This window comes from Typopeltis vanoorti, chromosome 22 (genome assembly GCF_054136105.1).
Source record: "Typopeltis vanoorti isolate ZY-2024b chromosome 22, IOZ_Tvanoo_1.0, whole genome shotgun sequence".
NCBI lineage: Eukaryota > Metazoa > Arthropoda > Arachnida > Uropygi > Thelyphonidae > Typopeltis > Typopeltis vanoorti.
Window position 1 is genome coordinate 55,455,174 of NC_143570.1, and position 27,327 is coordinate 55,482,500.

Sequence of the window (27,327 nt, forward strand, 5' to 3'; positions counted from 1 at the left end):
TTTTTTTTTTTTAATTCTATGATGTCCTCTTTCATGATCCGAAAAGTTTGATTTCTCCCTAAACTTTGCATGTGACAAAGCAACAAAATAAATCTCAGAGTCCAATTTCAATATCAGTTTCCTGATATGTGCTCTCAAGTGGTGTATAGGATGCTACGACAGTACTATGCAATTAAGTTTATATTATTACTAATCTCCTGTCAACAATTTCCCTTCGAATTAGTCTACTACACTATCAGGGAAAACTGTTAGCTACCTACACTCTAATATTATCAGATCTTCTATTTCTGTCTTTTAGAGTCTTCTAACTGCATTAATCTACTTAGATTTTGGTCTTCCACTGCATGCATGCTTTTTCTGCCATTATTACATTAAACATCTGATTCACTAACCTTTCCTCTTCCATTCTGTTTAAGTGACAATACTATGTGAAATGAACTTTGGTTACACATTGCTAAATACTAAAAATGTCAAGTTTCTTCCTAATATCATTTTTAAGATGATTCTGCTATTAGTACTACTGTTCCCTGCTGTAATTTCTCTCAGAATTCTCATATTTATGATCTTTAAACTAATTTCCCTTTCTAAAATTTGATCAATCTACTTGAAATTGTTAAGAACTAATATATAATTTTATTAATTTAAATTCATTCCAAAAAGAACAAATCCAACTTTTTTTTTGTGATAATAGTAAATTTAGGGTAATGAACCATTAAGGTAATTATTAAAGAGCACGTAAGTCCACAGTAATAACTTTTAATTAATAAATAAGGTATAGATATTTCATATTAAAACTAATAGTACATCTTCAGTGTTACAAACAGAAAGGAATGGAATACAAGTAACAAACATTTGTTGGATCCCCTATTAAAATACATTGTTGTCGTGATCTAGGAAATGAAAGAAATTAATATTTATTAATTATTTTATGTAATCATTAAAAAACCAATTATCTTAAATATTAATTCTTTATTAATTTCTTTCATTTCCTAGATCATGACAACAATGTATTTTAATAGGGGATCCAACAAATATTCGTTACTTATATTCCATTCCTTTCTGTTTGTAACACTGAAGATGTACTATTAGTTTTAATATGAAATATCTGTACCTTATTTATTAATTAAAAGTTATTACTGTGGACTTATGTGCTCTTTAATAATTATACTATGCCACAGGTATCTTTAAAAATAAGAATCATTAAGGTAATGTCAATAAATTAAAAATTTCTTTAATATAATTATAATTCAGTTTAAAAAACATGAGAAATATCGCCACAACTAATTCTATATGCCCAAAATATAGACACATAGCACCAAATTAAGTGAACTGCATTCTATATGTCTGATTTTCTTAAATTACCATTGCTCACCTCGTAGGTAAGATGATTTGAAAGTAACTACATATGAATACATACTATTTACTGATCCATTTTCTGACTGTTCCTTCTCTAGGTGATTTTTCCCACCAGCACCACAATGATCTAGCTGTAATTTTTGGGATGAATTGTTCTGTTCAGGATTTTCTGAATCAGATTGTTCTTGCCTTTGTCGTTCACGTTCTTCCCTGGCTTTCTTATTTCTTTGATATGTATCAGTATTACGTGCATCAAGCTGAGCATGCCTCTTTTCAGACATACTCTGTCGACCAAAACCATCTCTTGAAAATCCAGGATTTTCTTCTAGAGGTGCTCTGAAAGTAGCATTTACAAAGAAGTCACAGTCAAATTTATAGAATATTAAAATAGAAAAAATAATTCTTAAAAGTTGAACTCACTTAAGTAATCAATACCTTTTCACAAAAATATTTTTAAAGCACAACATCCCCCCCCCCCACACACACACACATGCACTGAAAATTAGCTACAGAAGGAGAACATCTGGATAACAGAACATATTCAGAGGATCTTGAAATTATATTACAATCCTAGGTAACACCTCAAGAACAAGAAGTGACAAGGTTATATAACACCTGCAATAGTCATATAGTTCGATTAAATCCAACTAAAGAATTCATTCTAGTACTGTTTTCAACAAATTAGGGATATACATGAGGGAGATGATCAAGCAATACAGGAAAATGGACTCAAAAAATCTGAATGAAAATTTCAATTCCTGAAACTAACATAATAGCTTTTGTTGGAAAATTCCCAGTCACCACCAAAATAGTTGTTAAATACATAAGTGCAACAGTCCAACTATAAGTCTACATCAAAAGAATGGCATCTTATTCTCCCTCTCTCACTTTTCATTCTATGTATAATTCCTTCTGCATTAATCTAGTAAAATTCTGAAACTTAAAAATTGACATCATATCATATCACCTTTTCCTGAATATGCTAATACTGCACTTTAAATTTCATAAACCTTGACCCTTTCTACATATAGACAACAGTGTTGTTATCACTATATATGGAATATATTAGAAAAAATATCCAGAACCTTTAAGAATATACTGCAGTACTCTACAACTCTACTTGGAATTAACTCCCTTATCTACTTCCCTAAAGACCAACTCTTTTCTCTTGTAGTCCCCTGGGTATATGGCAAAGAAGTGGAAATGTATGGTTTGAGTTTGGATCCTTTGAGTGTATATGGGGAGGTGAAAAGAGAAAGTTATCCAACATGGCTAAGCAAACTGTAGAGTTAAGTATAATAAAAAGCCAAGTGATAATTGTTATGTCCAGGGCTCCAGAAATACACTTGCCAGGAAAAAAAAAGCTTACTTGCCCAAGATATTGGTCCACTTTATATAATGTTGTAACAGGTGATTAAAAAAAAACAAAAAAATTCTAAATGTTATGTTGACAAAACAAACGTGTTTTCTATTTTTAAGTAAAGGGGCGTAACCATAACATATAGGCTGCTCATCTTTATCGCTTCATGACTGAAATGGAAACTGGAAGTGTGACAAGTAGTAGAGCATGCATGGAGTGAAAAGAACCCTATAATATTGTTGTGAGTGAAATGGGGAGAATTTTGGAACTCTAAAGTGGATATTTACGAAGTCTCAAAATTTATGACGCCTTTTAGAACTGATAACTTATAAATGTTTTTCTTTCTTTATGAAAAACGTTTATAAGTTATCAGTTGTTATGTTATGAAAATGATGACAGAAAAACTGTTGGAGAGAGAGGGGAGGGGGGAAATGTTTTGACAGGTTGAATTTTTTAATTACTGTACTACAAAAAAGGACTCATCTTTAATATGGGAGGGGGGGGGGGGTCTGAAACTTAAAGGAAATAAAAGGAGAGAAGAAAGCGAAGAGGATTGGTTTATGTTATGACTTTTAGAGAAACCCAGTAACTAAAACATCAACTCTTTCAGTGATTCTTTAAAAGAGAATGATGTAGTGTTTGAAGTAGGGATTTCAGATTCAGAAGAATTATTTTAAACTCTCTGAAAATAAAACTTCTCTAATAAATTTGTTGGCAGTCACCATGATCAAATAACTTGACAGTGAATGAATATTTTTTTAAGTGTAAATTTATGTAAAACAAATAATATATTTGAATATATTTAGAATGAGGTCCAAAATTACCTCACTACTTGTCTCTGCTTACTCACCTGTGACAAGGGGATGAGTGAATTTCTTGAGTCCTGGTTAGGCTTATAAGCAAATGTAAGAAGAATGAGGAACAAAAGGGCTCGAATTTGTTGCTTTATCAAATATGTTGTGTCCTAATACCTCACATTAGTGAAACCTGGCTATCAGAGTCGGATGATGCAAGTGGGGTAGAGTGTAAAAGGTATAGTATTTTCAGGAATGAAGAAGAGACAGGAGGAGGGGAGTACTACTAATGATATCAGATGACTTGAGGCCTGTTAGGGTAGAAATGCATGAAAGCAACAACAGTAATAAATATCCATATGGCAGTGAGTTCGAGGCTATATGGTGGGTTTCCCCCACAGATTGGCAGTTTAGTTGCTAGGGATGATAAAATGCATTGCTAAATTACTCTCATGAGTACTAAATGAGTAATCATTAGGAGTGACTTATATTACCCAAACATTGATTTGGACGAAGAGAAATCTCATGATAAGAATAATGGAGAATTTATTGAGGTGTTGTGAGACAACTTCCTCAAGCATCATATGGGAGAAGGAATTGTAAAACTTGATCATAGCATCAGAAGGGATATCAGTTAAGTATGCAATTATTTTACCACCAGTTGGCAACAGTGATCACACAGTACTTTCCTGAGATGTAAATAATTATATAAATTAGACATGTAAGAATAAGGAAATAATTTTGACTCTTTAGAAAGCATAGATAACACCTCACCATGACTAATGTGGGCATATTTAGTCTCCTAGGTTCCAAGAGGATAAAGAAGCTGTGGAAATGGTGCAAAGAAGGATTACAGAGATTATATTGAGATTACATAATGTACATTATGAGGCCATAAGAGAATATGTGGAATACACACACTAGTTAAAAGGAGGAAGAGGGAGATGATATGACAGAGGGCTAGAAACTTTTGAATGGGTGTTACTGGGTATCATCTGATGAAACTTTATGTTATATAGAAGGTGGAGAGAGAGGGAGAGAGAGAATAGGGGAGCATCCATGGAAGTTAAGTTTGTTTGCACTTCTGATAGGGCTAAGAGCTAGATTTTTCTCCTACAGAGCAGTGAATGATAGGAATAGTTTGCATCTTGAAGTGGTGAGTGCATCTAGTGTGAATGAGTTTAAGGGAAGACAGGAGAGCTCGTCTGGGTGATGTATAGCCTCCCTCGATAAGTCCTTCACTCCCTGAAGGTCACAGATGATGATGATAATGATAATAATAATAATTATTATTGGACACATGGTATCCATTACTGAATGTAAAAGATATCAGCAATGCATGGGAATATTCAAAAAAGTCAAGTGTTTAGGCAGTATCTAAATGTATCCCTGGAGTTCAAAGAACAAATAGAGTGGGAGTGAAATGGATATGCAATCTTATTAAGCAAGAAATCCATAAGATGATGATGATGATGATGTGGAAGAATATTGTGAGAACAACAGTGAGAGGATTTATCAACTATATAAAGTGCAAACCAGAAAAGTAACAAGTATTGTATGGAAAGCTAAATCAGAATACGAAAAGAAATTGAATGTGAATTCTAAAGGCAGCCCAAAAGAGTTTTTTCACCATGCTGCAAGTAATAGAAAAAATTAATGTGGGAGAATAGCTTTAGCAAATTCAGACTACACCCATGTGTCAGAAGCAGATGAGAATGTTCAAATAATGAGAGCTCACTTTGCTAAGAGCTATCAACCAGGTTTATGTCACATAAAACACAATGCTACCACTACACTGGATGGAGAGATAGAGGTGCATAAGAATGAAGTTCAAGAGCTATTGCATAACCTAGATAAGAATTCTGCAATAGGGATAGATGTAACATCAGCATGTATGCTAAAGGAATGTTCAGTTGAATAGCCTATGCCCTTAAGATGTTTGTATAACCTGAATTTCAGCTCAGGAAAGATATCACTGGAATGGAAAAAATGTATGATAATTCCATTGTACAAAGGTGAAGCAAAAACCGATGTCTAAATAGTGACCTATCAGCAGGCTCTGGAGTGATTGTGAAGAATTTAGAGAAGGTGGTAAGAAATCACAAACAGAATTGGATTAACAGACAAGCTATACTCTGCAAGGAATTGAATAAAGGGAATGGATACACTATGATACTGTTAAATTTAATTAAGGCATTTAATAGGATACATCATAGGCTATTGCATAAAGTGGAGAATATGCATTTAGAACATACACTGCTTTGAAAGAAGTCAACAGATGCCATAGTGTGAGGAACAAAGCACCATGGTTCCCATTTTTAATAAGATTTAGGACCTCCTTTCACTGCAGCAATCCTATGGGGAATAGTGTACATTAACATTCAGTCAAGACTTTGAACCATTCCTTCTGTAGGCATGTAATGAAGTCCTGGACTGTTGTGGGGCAGATGTCTCATGACCTCACTCAATGCTCCAATTCATCCCACAGATGTTCAATAGGGTTGAGATTAGAGATCTGTGGAGACTAGTCAAATGTGATGATGTTCATGTCCACAACCCACGCAGTTACAGCAGTAGCCTTAAAACATGCACTGTTGTTGAAAGAAACAATGATCAGTTCCATAAAAATGTTGCAAAGTAGGAAGAATTGCATTGTTCAGAAGGTCAGATACCTCTTCGAGTTCAATGTTTGTGGCACCACAGAGGTCCAAGGCCAAACCAGAAAAAAAACGGGACCATACCATCACACATTGCCACATCCAAATTTCATAGTTGGGGTTATGCACTCTGGTAAGAGATGTTCACCAGGTATCCACCACACCGGTCTATCTGCTTGGCAGAGGGTGTAGCATGATTCACACTCCATAATACAGCTTTTCAAGCTTCCATATTCCACCGTACATGCTCTTTGCACCACTAAAGATTATGTTGTATGTTGGTTTGAGTAATGTGGGACTTGCATATTGTAGCCCTACCATGAAAACCCATGTTGTAAGCCTCAGTTCTGAACGTTTTTGTGTGATTTGTGTTCCAGTCTGTGTCCAGAACTCTGAATTCAATGTATCAGCCAACGAATGGTGGTATTTAGATATTATCTTTTGTAGTACCCTACAGTCACGTTTGATGATTGTGTGGTGGGTTATCCACTGTGGGTAGTCCACTTGCAGTTGGACTCCCTGCACTTACATCTCAGTATGGTATCAGTGATTGTTGACCTTGGATGGCCCAATTGGTCAACAATTTGCCAAACAGACAGGCTTGCAACATGGCATCTTATCCAATGCTTCTTTCAAACTCTGTCAGTTCCCTTCTCACACCTAGACACAGTTGTAGTGACATTGGAGCATCATATTCCTCCAAATTATACTGGCTACAAGCACAACTTCTTACATGGCACAATGTGCCTTGCCCATGGGGATGTCAATTATTACTTATATAAAATACTTATATAAGTCAGGAGTTTATACTACTTTCGAAGCAGCGTAAACTCTTGACTTAGTTGGAATAACGTAGAAGTCATATTTTCATATAAGAGTAGCCAAAAGGTGTCACATCTCATTATTAAAATACTCTGGATTAGAGATAGTTGTTAGAGGTTTTTCCACTTTGTTATACTATAAATTAAAGAGACCAAGAAATTATATGCTTGTTTTAATCCTTTATCCAACTGTAAGCAAACAAATTTTGCACATGAAGTATTTTCAGGACTGGAAATACTAAGGCAAGTGATGTATAAAATTACCGGGTATCTTTAATTTATAGCATAAACAAGTGGTAAAACTTCCAACAACTATTTTCTTCAAAATTAATTTACATGATTTATCTAGATTCCAAAACTGTCAGATTGTGCATTTAAGTCACCTAGAGCAGGATAAACTACATCTATCCATGATGACACTGATCTTTTTCTGGGTCTTTATTTGACATTTTTGCAAATATCTGGTGCGTTAACATTTCAACTTTTATTCTGTTTAGATAACGAGACCATCTCTGCTCTGCAAACATTTTCAAATGCTAATAATATCAAGCTCATTTGCATTTTTAGCTATATACTCTATAAATCCATGCATTATCTTTCAAGTTTCAACTATATAGATGAACTGTTATAAAATATCTGTTGGTATCATTAATAAACTACATCTATTCAAAACATAAATCATATGCACTTGTGGTTGGTAATACATAACCCAATTTATAACTTAAAATGCTGCAACTTGTAATATACTGCATCATTATTATATACTAATAATCAATATACTCTTATCATTGGAAAAATGCAAAAACTTGCATTTTTTCCAATGATAACATAGTACAATGCAATTCATTTTCAGTTATTGCTATACTATCTCATTTATACTTATAAAAACAACAAAAATTAGTTAGTACTTACTGGCTGGCAATATGTTCATTCTTCACTAAAGTAGTTTCTGCATTAACAGACTCCTGAGACTCAGCATCTTTTATAGTTTTTGCAAGTGATAAACTGTTTTCTGGGGTAGCAGACCTGCTGCGTAATTTATGCTGAGTAGAGCTTCCAATATACTCATCTTCAATCATTACCACCTCACTGGATGGCATATGCACAGTAGGAGAGTATGCTAAGCTAGATTTTGTGTCTGGTAAAGGGGTTGTACAAACTGGAGTGTGCAAATGGGTAGCGCCCCAACTATCATGGCTTGCCCGCAAGTATGATTCATTTCGAAGAGCACCAAAACGACCACTTGATGTTTGCCCTGTAAGTCGATCAATGACTGGATTGCGGCCAGGTGGCTGAGCATCGATCTTTATATCCCTGTTGTTGTTTAGTGTACCTTTTGTATTCACTGGTGATTTATTGAATTTCTGAGGTAATAATTCTGAACTGTCAGAGTTTGTATTATCCTGAATTGTGATTTGATTCCTGCTGATAACAGTATCTTGAAATGAAGTACTAGATTCTCCACTGGCACTTAGAAGTGAGTCAGTTCTCTGATGGTCTCCAGCATTATCATTGGTTTCAGTTTTTCCAGGAGGTGGCATCCTTCGAGCAATAGTAAGAATGATAGCATTAGGAACAGGTCCATCTCCTTGAGTCATTGCCTGTCTCAAGGTTTCCATAGCCTGACTATTAGTCATGGCAAGAAGAGATATACCATTTATATTTACAAGCTGATCATTAGTCTGAAGTCTCCCATCCTGTAATGGAGAGAAAAAAATGAGTCAATTTATTCTTACTTATGAACTTTCAGATTTATGCAAATTATTTATAAAATAATAAGATACATTTTTGTTCCAGTATAATAAAAAATCAATTTATACAAGGTCAATAAAAATTTAGAGACATAAATTTTCATTTTACTTAAGAACTTTCATTAAGAACTATATCTCAGAGCACTATTACAAAATATGCAAATGCACACGTGTGAGTAAACAGCCACTGATATAGTTTAGTTTCACATTATTAGACAGTCTCAAAATTTTAACAAAGAATCAGTCTTGTTAAGGACTGATTCTTTGTTAAAATTTTGAGACTGTGAAAAGGAAACTGAATAGTATTACAGTCAGTGGTGTAGCTAGAGCTGTTGCCGCCCCTCTCAATACAACGAGAAATACTACAAAAAGTCAAAATGATGTATAGGGAAATAAATTAAAACAATGTTTATTTTTGAAGTAAAACTTTAATTTCAACATTCTAAAATGTTATATTTCTTGCTTTTCTGTTAGAAAAATCGATGACATTGGCGAAAGTCTATTTAGGTAATTCTTAATCTAATTTATTTAGAAAAACTCCTATCACAACTAGCAACACTTACAGCAATTGTGAGGAAAATTCGCAGTAGTATTACAATATTTACAATATTTTAGAAATAACTGCAAAAGTTCGAAAAAGGTTCAAAGTGCCACCTGGGGCGGACCGCCCCCCCCCCCCCCCAGCTACGCCACCGATTACAGTTGACCCTCACTGTAATAAAATGAAAGGAATGGCATATTATAGTGAACAGTTTGTTATAGTGTGAGTTTATTATAATGAGTGCTAACAGAACAATGTTTACTTAAGAAAATCAATCTGCAGTAGATTTTGGAAGCTGTTTTCAAAAATCAAATGTAAAAGTATGGAGATGCTACACAAAGTGGTGAAGGCTAGGTTGCATTTGTTTCATGCTGCTTTAATATTTTTGCAATTCTATCAGTTTTTATGGCTAATTGTAAAATACCTCTGACATAAATCTACAGCATATTTATTTAGTAGGATACAATTTCGACAACATAAGCAAAAAAAGAAGAGCCCAGTATTGTGACATCAGACTTAATATCATACTGTTTTGTGTCTGGTGTATATCACATAGTGGCGGCTCATTACTTGAAATCATGGGGATGCTGCAACTTTCGAAATATACATGCACATTGTAAGTACAGTGTGTACGTGTTTGGATAAATCAAAATTAGGGTAAAAATTAAAAAAAAATTAAACATGAAAAAATATTGTTTATTATTGATAAAATTATACAGTTCAGTATACAAAATTACTTAAAAATAAAACACATTATCACAACCCCAATAATGTTATAAAATTAAAACTATAACAAATGTTATGTCTTTAATTGTAATGTCCAAATATTTAAAGAGACGGAGTAAACACGATAAGCACTACGAACACTCTACTACTGGTGCAAACTGCATATAAACAACAGTGGAACTGCGCGACAGACAGTGCTGCATTACGTAATAGCTCGCATCTCACAATGACATGCATATGCTTGCATGCGTAGCAATATGACACTGTGGTAAACACAGTGCTGCTAGCGTCTTTCACTCGCCTAAGTGCTACAAAATGGATTTTTATTATTTTTTATACAAAATGAGAGAATTGTATAGGATTGTTGATGACAAAATTAAATATTACAAGCAAATATAAATAAATGAATAAATATATTTATATATCGACAAAAATTGGGGGTGCTACAGTTACGCAGTGCCTATGCACAAGTTGCTCCTGATACCACATGCAATTTTTTAAAGAAATTATTTAATTACTAGTTTCATACACTTCCTCAGATTGAAAAGCAATAGGGGGAAAAAAAGTAGACAGACAGATAGAGATTGATGAATTAACTGTTACTGTTCAAATTAAACTTGAACTAGATGCTGAAAAGCATTGCAAGACAATCATAGACGTGAGGCTCATTGTTTCAGTAAATTAGTCTAAGATAACCTAATTCATTAATATGCAAGTCTTTAATATACAATGCCCATAGCTGATTTAAGGCCTTGGTTTTTATTACATTCAGTAGGACATTGTATCATTTCAATTGCTCCTTTAAAATCTACGTACAAAACTATTGAATTCTATATAAGGCAGTTTAGTAAGTTGCCAGTCTACTTCGGCTTTTGTATGTATGTAAGATTGCGTGTGAATTGTCAATCCTGATTTATGTGACTATTTTTTCTCTACATTCTTGACAAATTCTTTCTGTTGGATTTCTTCAGATCAACCATCTGTCCAATGCAGAATGCTACAAATACAGAAGATTATGTATCCTGGTCATTTAAGAACTGGATAAGGTTGTTTTGGAGATCTTAACATTGTGGATATTTTTTGTAGTGGTCCAAAGATAACTTTTAAGATTTATTGTTTTAAAACTTCCACTATCTTATCTGTAACATTTTTAATGTAAGGTAAAGAAAAATTTCTTTGTTATAAGAAATTGAAAGAGCCTTATTTGGTGAATTGAGTGAACAACAGAAAGGCTTCAGAAGAGGAATGGGAACCATTAATGCTATCCTAGAACTAAAAATACTAATAGAAATAGGAACACACACACACACACACACACACACATATATATATATATATATATATATATATATATACTTCATAGACTTTCAGAAGGACTTCGACCAGGTAAGACATAATAAAATGTTCAATATATTAGATAAATTGGACACAGAAGATAGTGTACTTAAGATTATAAAAATGATTTACACCAAACAGAAAATGCAGCTGTTTAACTCTGAGACTTCTGAAGTGAAAATAAAAAGAAGAGTTAGACATGGTTGTATCCTTTCACCAAATTTATTAATATCTATGTTGAGACAGTGATGAAAAAGATTGAAAAACAAAAAATAGGAATTAGTATCAATGGTATAAAATACAACAATCTTAGATATGCTGATGATACCATTCTAATAGCAGAAAACAGAAACAAATTAATCAAATTACTGCAACTACTAATTGAAGAAGGTAAAGAGTTTGGATTAGATATAAATGCAAAAAAGATCAAATTTATGAATATCTCAATAGAAAACGAATCCAAGCCAGAAATATTAATCAATAATATGAAAACTGAACATACAACAGAATACAAATATTTAAGGCACATACCTTACTGCAGATGGAAAGCAAGATAAAGAAATAAAAATAAGAACAGCCATAGCTAAAGATGCCTTATGGAAAAATAAAGATCTGCTCAGAAGTTCTGTGGATATCAAGACAAAGAAAAGAAAAGAATGATAAGAACATTACTGTGGCCAGTTTTCACATATGGATGTGAGACCTGGGTATTCAAGAAGAGAGTAAGACAACAGATAATGGCTTTTGAAATGTAGTGCTATAGGAGAGTTCTGAAGATATGGACAGATCATGCAACAAATACAGATGTCCTACAGAGAATGAGAACACAGATCTTTATTACAGGAAATGATCCAGAGAAAGATGAGATTGGCAGGACATGTACTGAGAGATTCAGCAGGACAGATGATACTAACAGTTTTAAAAGGAAAAATTACAGGAAAAGGATCAAGAGGTAAAAAATGAGGGACATGGGCTTGAAGATATAAGATCATGGACAGGGTCACATGGTTATGCAGAAACAAAAAAGGAAAGCCGCTAACAGAGAGAACTGGAAGGACATAGTGCTGCACCTACTGAGGAAGCTACATGAAGAAGAAGAAAGAAAAAGCACCTTCTGTCTTCTTGTTGTTGTTGTATATGCTGCTCTGAAATATGTGATGGACTATTTAATAACTACTGATAGTTCTGCAATTGTATACATTTTTTTAGGAGAATGTCTTTAAGATATGTTATTTCTTTTTTGTTATCACTTGATATTGCAATCGTCCCTGTCTTTAAGAGTTTTGATGATGTCTTGTTTTTGTGCCAGGTAGTGGTGGATGATGTGATGTGGCATACAGATACTGTCTGATATTGAGCTTTTTCCTGTAGACGTCAATTGAAAGATAGTCATGATTTTCTTCATGTAGGAAGGGAACGGATCTGTCTTTTTCTACTGCTAATATAAACTGGATTTTTTGGTTTAAACGGTTGAGGAATTCAGTAGACTTGTGGAGGGTGTCTTCTGAGCCTGGTCAAATGATGAAGGTGCTATTGACATACCTAAGCCAAAACCTTTGTTTTGTGTAATACATGCTGATGGCTGTTTGTTCAAATTCCTCCATGTACATATTTGCCAAGCGTGGTGAAATGGATGCACCAAAATGACTAGGCCTCCAGTCAGTTCATAATAGGCTTCTTGAAACTTAAAAAAGTGTTCTCTATACAATGTTTAAAGAATTTCACAGTCAGTTAAAGACATTCTCCTGAAAAATGTATACAATTGCAGAACTATCAGGGTAGGAAAATATCTTTTAATACTGATATGGTCTTCTCCTGGAAAGTTGGTAGAGACTTTTGACAATATATAATGGGAAGTTTGGATGTGTAACTTTTTTTAAAAATTATCATTTAATTAGTAGTTTCATATAACATTTTCATGTAAATTAAAAAAACAAATAAAAATATGACGTCTTTATCCTTTATTGACCAGATGGGGGGGACATATGATATATAAAGGATAATCCACACAAAAATCAGTGATGCACCTGAAAGCTATGATACAGCTTCAACTCTCGGTGACAGAAATATTAGATTCAAATGTGATGTACTGTATCTGTGTGTTAAGTTAAACGATTAAAAATAGTATTTACTGCTTCCAATATTTCATCTCAGTTACAGAGACATTGTCAGGAAGTATAAAATGAGACTTGTAGCACACACACAAAGGCAGCACAAAATTAACTGAAACAGAAAAGACAAGCGTCCTAACTAGGTATGGTGCCCTCTATGTGTCCATAAGGGCAATCTGTTGTTGCTCAAGATAAAAGAGAATGTGATAGAAAAATGTCTCTATTACTTTGAAACTATCCAACTTATCGCCCCTTACATCTAATCCTGCCTGTAGTTAGCTAAATAGACTTAATTCTCTTATCGATAATCTTTGTATTTGGGATGAAGAACAAAAGAGAAAGCTTAAAACCTTCTTTGGTTGTCTACCTATATTATACTGTCTTCTGAAAGTTCATAAACCAGGTACTCCACTCTGTTCAAATCAGTCGTTGATTGTAGAGAATGTCCCACTTATAAGATATCTAAATTCTTATCCAATTAACTTGCTTATTCAACTAAAAGAACTAGTACTTAAATTTAAAAAAAAAAAAAAAAAAAAAAAAAAAAAAAAAAAAAAAAAAACGCTCCGAATTTTAAATATAAAATTTCCGATCTTCATGTAACACTTTGAACACTGTATCTTTGATAACATTTCACCTAGAGACCAACACATTGGTCAAGATTTGTGGATGATATTTTTGCAATCTGGAATGACTCTTCTGAGTTACAGCAGTTTGTTTGCAAATTAAATGCACCTTAGAAGAAATAGTAAATAACCAATTAGCCTTTTTAGATCTTCTAATTCTTCATTAACCAGATGGAAGCTAACATTTTTCAGCTCTCTGGACGAAGACTCATACAGGCCATTATATCCACATTGAATCTCACTACTATCCTAGTCAAAAGCCTGGAATTATCAAGACTTTAGTACTTCATGCTCATTCTTTATGTTTTTCAGACCAACTTTTACAGAAAGAATTACAGCATATTAAATCCACCTTTTTATCTAACGGTTTTAAGGTTTTTACATCAAAAAAGCTTTTAACCATCATGATATCTCTACTTCTTCCAATACAAAAGAAATAACTCGCATTCTTATCCCTTATGTGAAAGGCATTTTTGAACATATAACGAAAGTTTTAAAACCACTGAATTTTTTTTTGCCTTTTTCACCATCAGAAAAATCATCACCTTTTGTACTTCTTTAAGGACAAGCTTCCATCTCCGAGTTGTCCAAGCATCTATCTACAAGATTCCTTGTGCTTGTAGTTTAACTTATTTTGGACATATCAGAAGATCTGCTTTTATTCATCTAGAAGAACACAAGTTTTATATTAAATACCATGAGCCTGAACATGGACTTGCTGAGCATGTTATCAATATCAGAGTTTACTGGAATAAGAAAAGGAGTCCTTCATAAAAGTAGTTTCATCATAGCACATCTTTATAAAGAAATGTGTGAAACTTCACTGTCCTAACATAAGCAGATCCGATGGTCTATGTCTATCCCTTTATGGGAGATAGGAAAGATTAGCAGATTTAAAAAAGTATTAACTTTATTTATGTCATCATCATCAAATTCCTGACATGAACCCTCAAGGGATGTACAGGATATAATAGTACTACATGAGAAACTTGCATCATTACTAATTTCCTTTTCCTCCAAATCAATCTGTTACCTGTCAAGACTCCAGCATTATCAGTCTTCTAAGTCACTTTTTACTGTATCAATCCACCTACATCTTGGTCTTCCTCTTGGTCTATTTCCTGCCAACCTGGCTGAAAACACTTCTTTTGCTAATTTTTCCTCTCCCATTCTGTTTAAGTGACTATAACACCTGAGATTAGCTCTGCTAACACATTCCTGGATGCCAACAATGTCAAGTTCTTTCCTAATATCCTCATTTTTAATATGAAGTTGGCATTGATTCCATCTGTTCACACCCTTAATATTTCTCAGGACTCTCATATCTACGGTCTCTAGTCTTTGGTCAAGTGCTTTATTTCTATATCCATAAGTTAAAATTGGCTTGAACACGGTCTTGTATACAACTAATTTAGTGTTTTGACTAATTTCTCTTATTCCATATAAATTTCTTCAGTTGACTTCCTATCATACCAGCTTTAGTGATTCTGTTGTCTATTTCCATATTTAATTTACCACTTTCACTAAAAATTATGCCTAAGTAACCAAAATGTTGTACTTGTTCTGTAGGTTCTCCATTCACAATGCAGTTGATATTTTCAATGCTTATGCCTATTTTCATTGTCTTTTTTAATGCTGACCTTTATACTAAATCTATTACAACAGTTATTCAATTTAGTCAGGGAATCTTGCAGACTTGTAGCGGATTTAATCAGAAGTATAACATCATCTGCATAAAGTAAAGAGCTAAGATTAATATCACCAATTTTGATATCAGATTTAATATCACTTTACTTCATAATGTCATCCATATAGATAATGTGCACCCTTGTCACACACCTGATTTTGCCTCAGATCATTTTCCTATATTTCCTTCAAGTCTAACTGCTGACATACAGCTTAAATAGAGACCATGTATTGCTTGATATAATGACCCATTTACACCATATAACTATAGTGTTTTCAAGAGTTTCCATTTTGGCATCTTATCATATGCGTTTTCCAGATCAACAAACTTAAATACAAATCTTTCTTATATTCCCAGAATTTCTCAACTATTTGTCTTAAAGTGAAAATCTGATCCTGAACACCTCTATTTGGCCTGAATACAGCTTCTTCTTGAAGCTTCCCTTCGACAATTTTTCTTAGCTGTTCCTCAAGTATACTTATATAAATCTTACCAGGAACACTCAGTAGAGAAACAACTCTGTAATTCTCACATTCAGTTGATTTTATTTCAAACTTCATGAACATTTCTATAGTAAATGTATCTTGTAGAGAGTGGCAATTACACAATTGTATCATTTAATCTTTAAAGGTACCTGTGGCATGATTATAAATAATAAATTACATGATAACCACAGTAATTAACTTTAATGAAATGAAGTTAATTATTTTTTACTGAAAATTCGTACTGAAACTAACTGTATATCATCAGTGTGTAGAAACAAGCAATCAAAGGAATCGGATTACAATGTACAGTCTGCAGTTGGTGGTTTACCAATTAAAAACTGTTGCCACGTGCTAGAAATTAGTATTAATAAATATTATTAACGATATTATTAAACAACTATTTTTGATGGTTACATAAGATAAGAATCTCAAACTTTTGGGTGAGAAAAAGAGACAATTGTTCTGATGTAGATTTGGCCAATGTAAAAGGGCTTCACAACTTTCTTTGAAAAGGCATCATATTTAAATCTGCATCTATGGAGAAGATGTGCTTTATCCTACTGGATCTTGTGTTTAGTGTCAATACTATGTTGTGCCAGACCAAACTTTTGAGTTTTCATCTATTCGATATAATATTGATGTTCGTTAATTATTTTTTCTACAGAACGGCCTGTTTGTAAAAGTATGTTAGATTACATTCACATGGTATCTGGTAAACACCAGCTAATGATAGTGGTGCCAGTTTGTCGTTTGTAAATGGCAACAGGTGAGAAATTTTGTTGATCAGAAAATATGTGGGAATGAGATGATACTTCAAAATTCTACCAATTGGTTCCGAGATGCCAGAAATATAAGGAATTTTTGATAGTGAGAAGTTCTTGTTGTAAGCTTATTATTAATATTAATAAATAATAATATTATTTATTAATAGTAATTTCTAGCAAACGACAACAGTTTTTAATTGGTAAAGCACCAACTGCTGTATGTACTTTGTAATCTGGTTCCTTTGATTGCTTGTTTCTACACACTGATGATGATGTACTATTAGTTTCAGTACGAAATATCTGTACTTTCATTTCATTAAAGTTAATTACTGTGGTAATCGTGTAATTTATTATTTACGGTTGTATCATTTATATAAATCTGCAGTATTCTAAAAAGTAATTGAATTCCACAATGTATTCCATCATATATCTGTTTATAGTCTACAAATACTTATGACACTTAAAATATGATTTAGGTGTCAATTTAACTTTGCAGATAAAATAGGCTCCTAGAAGGAGATGCCTCTACTGTTACTAGAAATCATGGGAGTGCCTTTTTTTTGAAAATGGGGGTATAATATGGCTTTATTCCAATTCACTAGGAATGATTATTATTTTTTGCCATATTAGCTTGATAAGTTTATAAATTTCATTATTAAGGGTGTTCTCTCCAATTTTCAGAATTCCTGCTTCAATTTTTGAATGATGAATACAAAAATTTTGTATTCATCATACCAATTTTTTGTGATTTTTCTTTTTGTTTCTTAATTTATGAAAACAACCAGTGTATAAGGCAACTGAAACATTTGCTGATGTTCATGTCTTGAACATACTAATTTTTGTATAATGTGAACAGAAAAATTACATTCGTTGGAATTATGCTTAAGTAACTAAGACAGTACAGGTTCTTTCTTGCTGCCTTTTCTGATGGCAAAATGAAAAGCCCAAGAGTCTGATATATCCTGCAAAATCCTTGCAAGAGACTGCTATCTCATTTTCATTTGAAAAAATCTTATAAAGGTTCTTTGCATTCTAAATGGGATCTGAACCTAGGTGTTGTCGACCAAAGAGCACTATTGATACAAAGGCCTCAATGGAAAGATAGAAGCGTAGCAGTAACTTCTGCATAATAGGCTGTATCATGTAATATGTCTGTATGTAAATTGTTAATCAACCCTTGGAAAAATATAAATTTGAGAACATGTTTTAGTAGCATACTCCTATTCAAAACTTCAGTAAGAATTTTTAAATTGTTTAATAAGTGAATATGATCCATCGATGGTGTCGTCACCTTGTTGTGGTGGAAGGGTTTTTGTGTCCCAGGAGTGGGAGAGCTGTGTCAGTGGTTACATAGCTACCTGTAGGATCTCCCATTATGGATAAAACAGAGGGTAGGGAGCACACTACGCTAGACATTCTGGACAATATCACAATGACAGCCTACTGCAACTGACTAATCGATGTTGTAGTGGAACATGGAATGGAAAAACTTTGTTTAAAACTTAGATTCCTTCAGCGTGTTATTGACGTTAATAGCAAATTACAATATTCAGATTTTAGCTATACAAGAAACCTATTGAAAAATAACAGGCCAATATTCTACAGAGGAACGTATGATAATAGATATGAAATTGTGTGGATTTTGTGGTACATAATGCCATCTTGTCATGTACATAAAAACTTTCACACCAGTGGATAACCAACCCTACATCTAATATTTCTGGTCATCTGTTTGATGTTGCAGTTATCATTAGTTTAACACCAACAAAAGAACTAGAAAAGTTATGATTCTTTACCAGAGCACTGTGAAAAATGTTTTAGTTGACTTTAGTATCAAAATAGGAAAAGTACCTAGATCAACAGTTGTGGCTCATAGTCTGTGACACTATTAATGACAATGGGATTAGGCCTGTTAACTTTACACCTTCCATTAGCTTGATCCATTAACAAACTTGGTTCTCCCCCATATGGTACACTAAACTGCCAAATTGTCCATGTAATGATAGGTATAAGATACAAATATGAAATATCTAACTATGGAGGAGCTGTTGCAGTTATTATTATCTGGTAATAGCACATTTCAAGGTTGAGACTCGATCAAATGAAGAAATGTTTACATACATAGAAACACTACTTGATATATGTGATGATATAAACACACACTACCAAATGTAGAAGAGATAGAGTAGGAAATATAATGCAGATTTCCGAATGAGAGAAACAGAAAACAAATAGATTTAAATCAAAATTATTACTACTCATTATGAAGATGAAACTCTTCAGATCACAGACAGAAAGAAAAACATATGCTTCAATAATGCATGTAAAGAGGTTATAAAGAAATGCAATGAGGTGAAGTTATAATATTCACCAGATAATACTAATACAGGAGCTGCTGAAATTTTTCTAGTAAAATGCTGCATTGAGAGAAAAGGCTGGCATAGGCAAAAAATAATTGAAGCAATTGAAAATCATACAGATAACTCAGAGGTTCTTCACATGCAGTGGGACACTTAAAATACAATAGAAACCACAAACTCAGATGCTGATTAACACCCAAGGAGATAAAATTACCCAGGAAAAAAGAAATTGTTGACCAGTTCAAGGCTATTCATTGTGTTATCCTCACAATTTTGGCAATGTATCCTCTAAATTTTAGATCGTTATCCATCATTACCCTAATACTTATTTCCTCCACCTGCAACAATATATCTCCACCAAGCATAAATTCCATACCCCATCTTTGTTTTCCAAATTTTAAAACCAGTCATTTTGCAACATAGAACTGAATCCCCACTACTGTGCCCATTCACTCGGTCTATTCAAGTCTTCTTGTAAGGCCACAACATCTGTTCTACTCCTCATAGTTCATTCCAACTTTGCATCATCTGCAAACAACTAAATATCCCCAATTCAAATCTTCACCAATATCATTAACATGCAGGTTAAATGGCAATGGCCCTAAAACAGACTCTGAACCATACCACTATTAATTTTCCTCTTCTGAGATATTGCACTCCCACGCACAACTTGCTGATACCTATCAGATAGCCAATCTACAATCCAGTGAACTAGTCTAACATCCAATCCCATCAACTCTAGTTTAACTATCAACTTAATATGAAAAACCTTTGCAAAATTTAAGTACATTACTGTGTACAGAGATTGGCCTATAATTTGATGCCTGAGTTTTGTCACCTCCCTTATGAAACAATAAGATCTTGCTTCCTTCCATTCTTTTGGAATTCTTAAACAAATTTAAGATTCATATTAAACAAATAGCAGTAATCACTGAAACAAAAAAAAAATTAAAAAGAACCATGAGAACTGAAAATGTTAATGTAATATATGTTGGAGTTGACAGAGACCAAAGAGCACAAGCAGGTATTATGATTTGAATTCATAATTCTCTTTCAAAACAGTTAAAATATTATAAATTATGGAATGAATGAATAATAGAAACTAGAATAAAAATAGATAGGGTTATTTAGCAATAATTGGTTTATATGCACCGAAAAAGGAAGAGAAGATGATAATACTGAATTCTATAATCAGTTATGAAATATATATAATAAAATAAATAAAAATGATTACGTAATATTAGCAGAAGTCTTGCAAGAATTGGAAACATGAAAATTAATAATAATATAGGAATATATGGAGAACATACTCTAAACAAGAATGGTAAAAAAATGATTGACTTTGTAGTTTAAAATAATGAATTTTTTCTATAAACATAAAGACATACATAAATATACTTGGGCAGCAAGAAGATGGAAATCAATATCAGATTACTTTATCTTAAATGAAACATCAAAGTTCTCTTTAAATGTTAGAGTTCACAGAGGATATGAAGTAAGTAGTGACCACTTCCTCGTTAAAATGAAATTAAGATTACCACCTAAATGGCTACAAATAACAAGAACAGAAAGAAAATTTAAAACATTTCCTTATAAAACTAGATCATTAAATGACACAAATATGCAATGATTATATGAACAAAGAATTAACCAATATTTAGGTGAAATAAAACAAAATGAAGCAATAGAAAAGCTTAATATAAAGACGATACTAAATACAGCAGCAAATAAAAGCGTAGGAAAGACCAAAAAAAAAAAAAAAAGAAGATATGGGACGATACCATCAAAGAAATAATCAAAATGAAAAAAAAAAACAGAAGCATATCATAAATGGTATTAAGCAGTAAAAGATTAGAAGATGAAATAGAATATAAAAGAATAAGAGCCACAGCTAAAAAGAGAAGTCAGAAAAACACAGAGAATCATGGAACAAATTTGTTTCTAATTTAGAACATGGTTTATATAAAATAAGACTCAATGTATATAAGATGTTGAAACATTTAAGTATAGATACTAAAGAAAATGTAAAATTAAAGACTGAATTGAAATGAGAATAATTTATAAATTTCTATACAGAATTGTGGACAGATAAATATCTTAAAAAAGATAACCGGCAAACATTTAATGAAAATGAAAAGTAAATAACTAAAGAAGAATTAAAATTCAGCCTGAAAGAAACAAGAAATGGAAAATCACCTGGAAAGGATGGGCTAGGTTCAGAATTGTATGAGTATACAGGAATAAATAAGGTTCAAAGAAAGACTCCTATTATTTTTACATAAAATCTATTCAACAAGTAACCCACCAATAGAATGTAAAAAAAGCAATTGTGATCCCTATCTTTAAAAAAACGGTAGCAGAGATGACCCTAAAAATTATACACGTATAAGTATTCTAAATTCCTGTTACAAAATATATAGCAGAATTTTAAATAAAGTATTCTAAATTCCTGTTACAAAATATATAGCAGAATTTTAAATAAACTAATAAAATATCCTGAAAGCTTTATTTTAGAAGTACGGAATGGATTTAGAAAAGGAAAATCATGTAATAGGCCTAGCCTTTTGACTAAAATGAATAATAGAGAAAAGAAAATAATACAATTTAGAAACACATATTACATTTATTGACTTTGAAAAAGCATTTTATAAGGTTAAAAGAAGCATTTTATTTAACATATTAAAAGAAAGACAAATACCAAATAATATTTTAAAAGCTATCATAAGTATATATGAAAATAATCAAATACAAATAAGATTAAATTATGACCTATCATATCTGAGAGAGATAAACCAAGGCGTCTGACAGGGAGGTCCCCTTTCAGCAACTGTTTTTAATATTTATCTAAATAAAATAATAATAAAATGCAATAAAAATTTCCATCACAGTATTAAACTTTCTCCTACTTAAACACTCTCCTTTTTTGCTAATGACCAAATAATAATTACAAATTCTGAAGATAACTTACAGAAAGATGTTGAAAGAAGTTTATTTTTCCCTTGGTCAGACTATAATAAATTTAGTTTAATCCTTTATCCAAGTGTGAGCAAACAAAGTTTGCACCTGAAAGTATCTTCAGGACTGGGGTAAAGTGGTACAACACCAGGCAACTTCTTGCAAAGGTGGAGCAAGCAACCAACACTCCTATCTCAGTATCTCCCATAATGCAAAACACATCTCCTTGCGGATATGTATAATGTTATGCATTAAGGGAAGGGCCACTACCCAGACTAGTTTCGACCTTTTTTGAGGTCTCTTCAGTGGGAGCCAGGCCCAAGTGGAGATACCAAACAGAAGCATTAGCAAGGTCATCTCCTCCTATAGGAGCTGCCAAACTGTGTGCCACTTTTTTATCCTACTGAGATAGGAGTGTTGGTTGCTTGCTCCACCTTTGCAAGGAGTTGCCCGGTGTTGTACCACTTTACCCCAGCCCTGAAGATACTTTCAGGTGCAAACTTTGTTTGCTCACACTTGGATAAAGGATTAAACTAAATTTATTATAAAACTTACAGAAAGATTTTAAATTTAAATGAGATAGCCAAAGATTATGGAATGATAATATCAACAGAAAAATCAAAAATGATGGACAAGATCCAGTAAGAACTAAAATAGTAATAGATAACAAGATTTTAGAACAGGTGAATTCATTTAACTACCTAGGATGTACAATTACATACGAAAATGAAAAAGATATAAACCTAAAAATTGCGAATATTTAAAAATAACAGGTGCAATTAACTCTAAATTTAAACCTAACCTAGTTCAAAAACAAACCAGACTAAAAGTATACAATACGTTAGCCCTACCAGTCCTATTGTATGGAAGTGAAATCTGGACAGTAAAACAAAAAGACAAAGATTAATAACAGCTGAAATGAAGTTTATGAGAAAAACTGCATAGTATACTCTATTCAATCACAAAAGAAAAGAAGAAATTATGAAAGAATTAAACCGGGAATCGGTAATAGAAAAAAATTAAAAAATATAAACATAAATGGAACACATTGAAAGAATGAAAACAGAAAGATCACCAAAACAAGCCTTGAATTACAAACCATTAGGAAAAAGAAAACCAGGACGTCCTCTTAAGAGGTTCAATGATGACCTCTAAGGCTGAAACAGGCCTCTAGATCTAAATCCTTTACAAGCATGATGATGATGATGTACTAGCTGTGAAATGTACGCTTTACGGAGTGCAGTCGGAGTGTGGATAGATGATAATAAAGGATTGAATGTGTGTAGAAAATGTAGGGAGAATGAGGAATTGAAGTGTATTTTGGATCGTGAGTGTGATATTTTTGTCAACCTTCAGAATGAAGAAAATAGCGATATGACAAGAAACGGCAAGGTTGTACATGAGAATTATGAGAGTGTGAATGTAAAAAGTGTGAATGATAGTATTAATGGTTTCTCAGAGAATAAAAAAGATGAGATAGATGCATTGAATGAGATCGTGTTGTTGAATGGTGCGATAGAAAGGGCAAAACAGCAGCTAGAGTGCATGAACAAAAGTCGACTGAATGAACCAACCAATAATAAAAGGTATGACAGGAAAAATAGGTGTATGAATGTGAACATGAACAAAATGAAGGATAGAGTGCTGTATGGAGACTCATTAGTACGAGGTGTGTTAGTAGAGGATTTGACAAAATCGTACCAACCTGGTGTGACCATAAAGGATGTAACTGAGTCTATTAGAGAGCAAAAGGAAAGGGTGAAAGAAATGATTGTTGTGGCAGGTACGAATGATTTGAAAGGAGATCAAATGGAAATAATAGAAGACCTGAATGAATTGTTTGAGGTAGCAAAAGAAAAGAGTGAGAGAGTTAGAATGATTAGTCTTTTGCCACGGTATGACAGTGAAATATTTAAAAGGAGGGGCATAATTGCGAATGACTTTATGCGTGGGTTATGTATGACAAGTGGTGTGGAATTTGTGGATGTATGGAGTGAGTTTGATGGGCGAAAGGATCTATATAAGATGGATGGCTTGCATTTGAATGGTTATGGTGTAAGAAGACTTGAGAAAGTGTTGCTGAATGTAGTGGATGTGCAAATTCAGGCAAACTAGATTCGTTAAGGGGGGGGGGGAGTAGATATACAGTCCTTAGGGAGGCAGTTGAATGTAAGAATGAATATAATATGCTAAAGCAAATAAGGACAACAAACCAGAGTGGGATAGTTAATATAAGGCATCAAGGTAGGGTTGGGGCTAATGGGGGTCTTAAATTCATGTACACTAATACTAGGAGTATTAGGAACAAGAAGGAAGAGTTTTTGGCCATGGTTGGCACTTCCAGACCACAGGTTATTGGTATTAGTGAAACTTGGCTGACTGTAGATGATATAGCTAGTGGGATTGAATGTGATGGGTATAGTGTGTTCAGGAATGACAGAGAGAATAAACTGGGGGGAGGAATATTGTTGATGATAGCTGATGAGCTACAGCCAAGGAGAATAGAAGTTGAATTGCAGGATAGAGAAAAGAGCACATTTGAGGCCATTTGGTGTGAGATTGTGGCTAGCAGAACTAAATATACAATTGGGTGCTGCTATAGACCAGGTGATGGAAAAGATGGTGGTGACAGTATGCACAAGCAAAGAGAAGAAATGAGTGGAAGGAGGGTGATTATTATGGGAGATTTCAACTATGGTCGCATTGATTGGAGTGAGGAGAGGACACACGGAAGGAAGGAACTGGATTTTATGCGGTTATTAAGGGATAACTATCTGCGACAGCATGTAATGGAAAATACTAGGGGTCAGAGAGTGCTTGACCTAGTAATTACATCTGAGGATTTGGCTGTAACAAATATGAGACCATATTGCCACCAATCGGTGAGAGTGATCATAGGGTCTTGACTTGGGAGGTGGCTAAAGGTGTAGAATTTTCAATTAAGACAGGGTACATGTGGAATTATCGGGCTGGAAAGTATGACAAGCTTAGGAGTTTGATTGGCTCAGTGTCATGGCATGTACAACTGCAAGGACTAGAAGTTGATAGTGCATGGGAGGTGGTTAAGAAGTGCTTGCATGAAGCAATGGCTGACTGTATACCTAGAATCCGAATAATAAATCAAGTAGGGGTTAAATGGATGAATAACACCATTAAGCTTGAGCTGCAAAAAAAGAAACAACTATGGAGGGAATTTAAGGAGAAAGGTGACCGGCAGGCACATGAACGGTATAAAGTGCAGGCCAGAAGGGTGACGAGTGTGGTAAGAAAAGCAAAAAAGGATTACAAAAGAACATTGGCCATGCGGGCTAAAGAGAATCCTAAACAGTTTTTTAGATATGTAGCAAGTAAAAGGAAAAATGTACACGGCAGAATGATTTTAAAGAATGCTGATGGTAGGGAGGTAACTGAATCAGTTGAGATAGCTAAGTTACTGAGTGAGAACTTTGCAAGAATATATCATCCAGGTGGTGACATTGCAGAAACGAATAAACCAGTAGATTATACGGGAATTGTGGTGAATGAAGTGGAGGTGAGTAGTCTATTGCATAACCTCAATGTCAATACATCTGTGGGGTTGGATGGTATACCAGCTCGTGTAGTACGAGAAGCAGCTAATGAATTGTCAGTACCCTTGACCATTTTGTTTAATTTGAGTCTCGGGTCTGGGTTAGTCCCGAGCGGGTGGAAGGAGGGGAAAATAGTTCCACTGCATAAAGGTGGTTCCAAGACTGCTGTTGTAAATTACCGACCAATTAGCATATCAGGAATCATTGTCAAGGTCTTAGAGAAATTAGTCAAGTAAAGAATACAGGATTGGATAGATGAAAATGGGATATTGTATGGGGGACAACATGGTTTTGTGAAGGGTAGATCATGCCTCAGTAACTTGCTCACGTTTTATAACACAGTGACCGCTGAACTGGATAGGGGTAATGGGTTTACAGTGATATTACTGGACCTTGCCAAGGCCTTTGACATGATACCACATGGAACCCTAATCAGTAAACTGGAGCAGATGGGGGTAGATATAGGGTTGGTAAGATGGATAGGAGGGTGGTTGAAGGAGAGATACCAGAGAGTGGTTTATTCAGGAGTGGAGTCAAAAAGACGTCTTGTGACTAGTGGAGTGCCGCAGGGCTCTGTTCTTGGACCACTGCTTTTCAATTTGTTCATCAATGATATTGGAAAGGATTTGAGAGGAAGTGTTCACTTGTTTGCTGATGATGCAAAGTTGGGTAGAGCAATTGTGAGTGCACAGGATGTCAAAATTTTACAGGATGATTTGGATAGTTTGGAGGACTGGGCTAGGAAAAATGGATGTCAGTTTAATGTGGCAAAGTGTAAGGTTATGCACTTTGGGGTGAAAAGAATAGCAGCAGTATATCGCATAGGTGGACCCGTACTCCAGGAGATTGATGAGGCCAGGGATTTGGGAGTGCTGGTGGATAGGGAGTTGAAGTTTAGGGGGCACATTGCAAAAGTAACTAAAACAGCTCACCAAATCACTTGGCTTATGAAAAATACTTTAACATGCGAAGAGAAGCAAGTTGTTGTTCCTCTGTATCGAGCTTTGATAAGACCCCATCTGGACTTTTGTGCCCAGTTATGGGCACCAGGGTTTCTTCGTGATGGGGAGGAAGTGGAGAGGGTCCAGAGACGAGTGACCAAGATGATAGCAGGTCTGTGGAATGAACCTTATGAGAATAGGTTGAGGATTTGTGGGTTGCAGAAATTGGACGATAGGCGAAGGAGGGGTGATATGATTGAGACATTCAAATTACTGAAGGGTTTTTATAAGATTGATCCAGAAGATATTTTTGAAAATATGACTGATGGTGGGAGGACTAGGGGCCATGCATGGAAGCTGGGCAAGAGCATGGTTGACAAGGGTGTTAGAGCTAGGTTTTTTACTTGGAGTGGTGAATGAGTGGAATAAGCTTCCAGAGTCTGTTGTGGGTGCTACGACCGTGAATGAGTTCAAGGCAAGATATGATA

The 27,327-nt window shown here is 34.0% G+C and overlaps 1 protein-coding gene across 5 annotated transcripts in view; it reads right to left on the reverse strand.

Moving 5' to 3' along the window:
• The window catches only part of baz (par-3 family cell polarity regulator), a 503,422-nt gene that overhangs the window by 130,867 nt on the left and 345,228 nt on the right, over positions 1 to 27,327 (reverse strand). For all 5 annotated transcript variants that reach the window (XM_090412006.1, XM_090412010.1, XM_090412009.1 and 2 more), the window contains 2 exons: positions 7,901 to 8,685; positions 1,418 to 1,692 (listed from right to left, as the gene is read on the reverse strand). In XM_090412006.1, the coding sequence (XP_090268132.1) occupies positions 1,418 to 1,692; positions 7,901 to 8,685 (1,060 nt within the window). The remainder of the gene's footprint in view (positions 1 to 1,417; positions 1,693 to 7,900; positions 8,686 to 27,327) is intronic.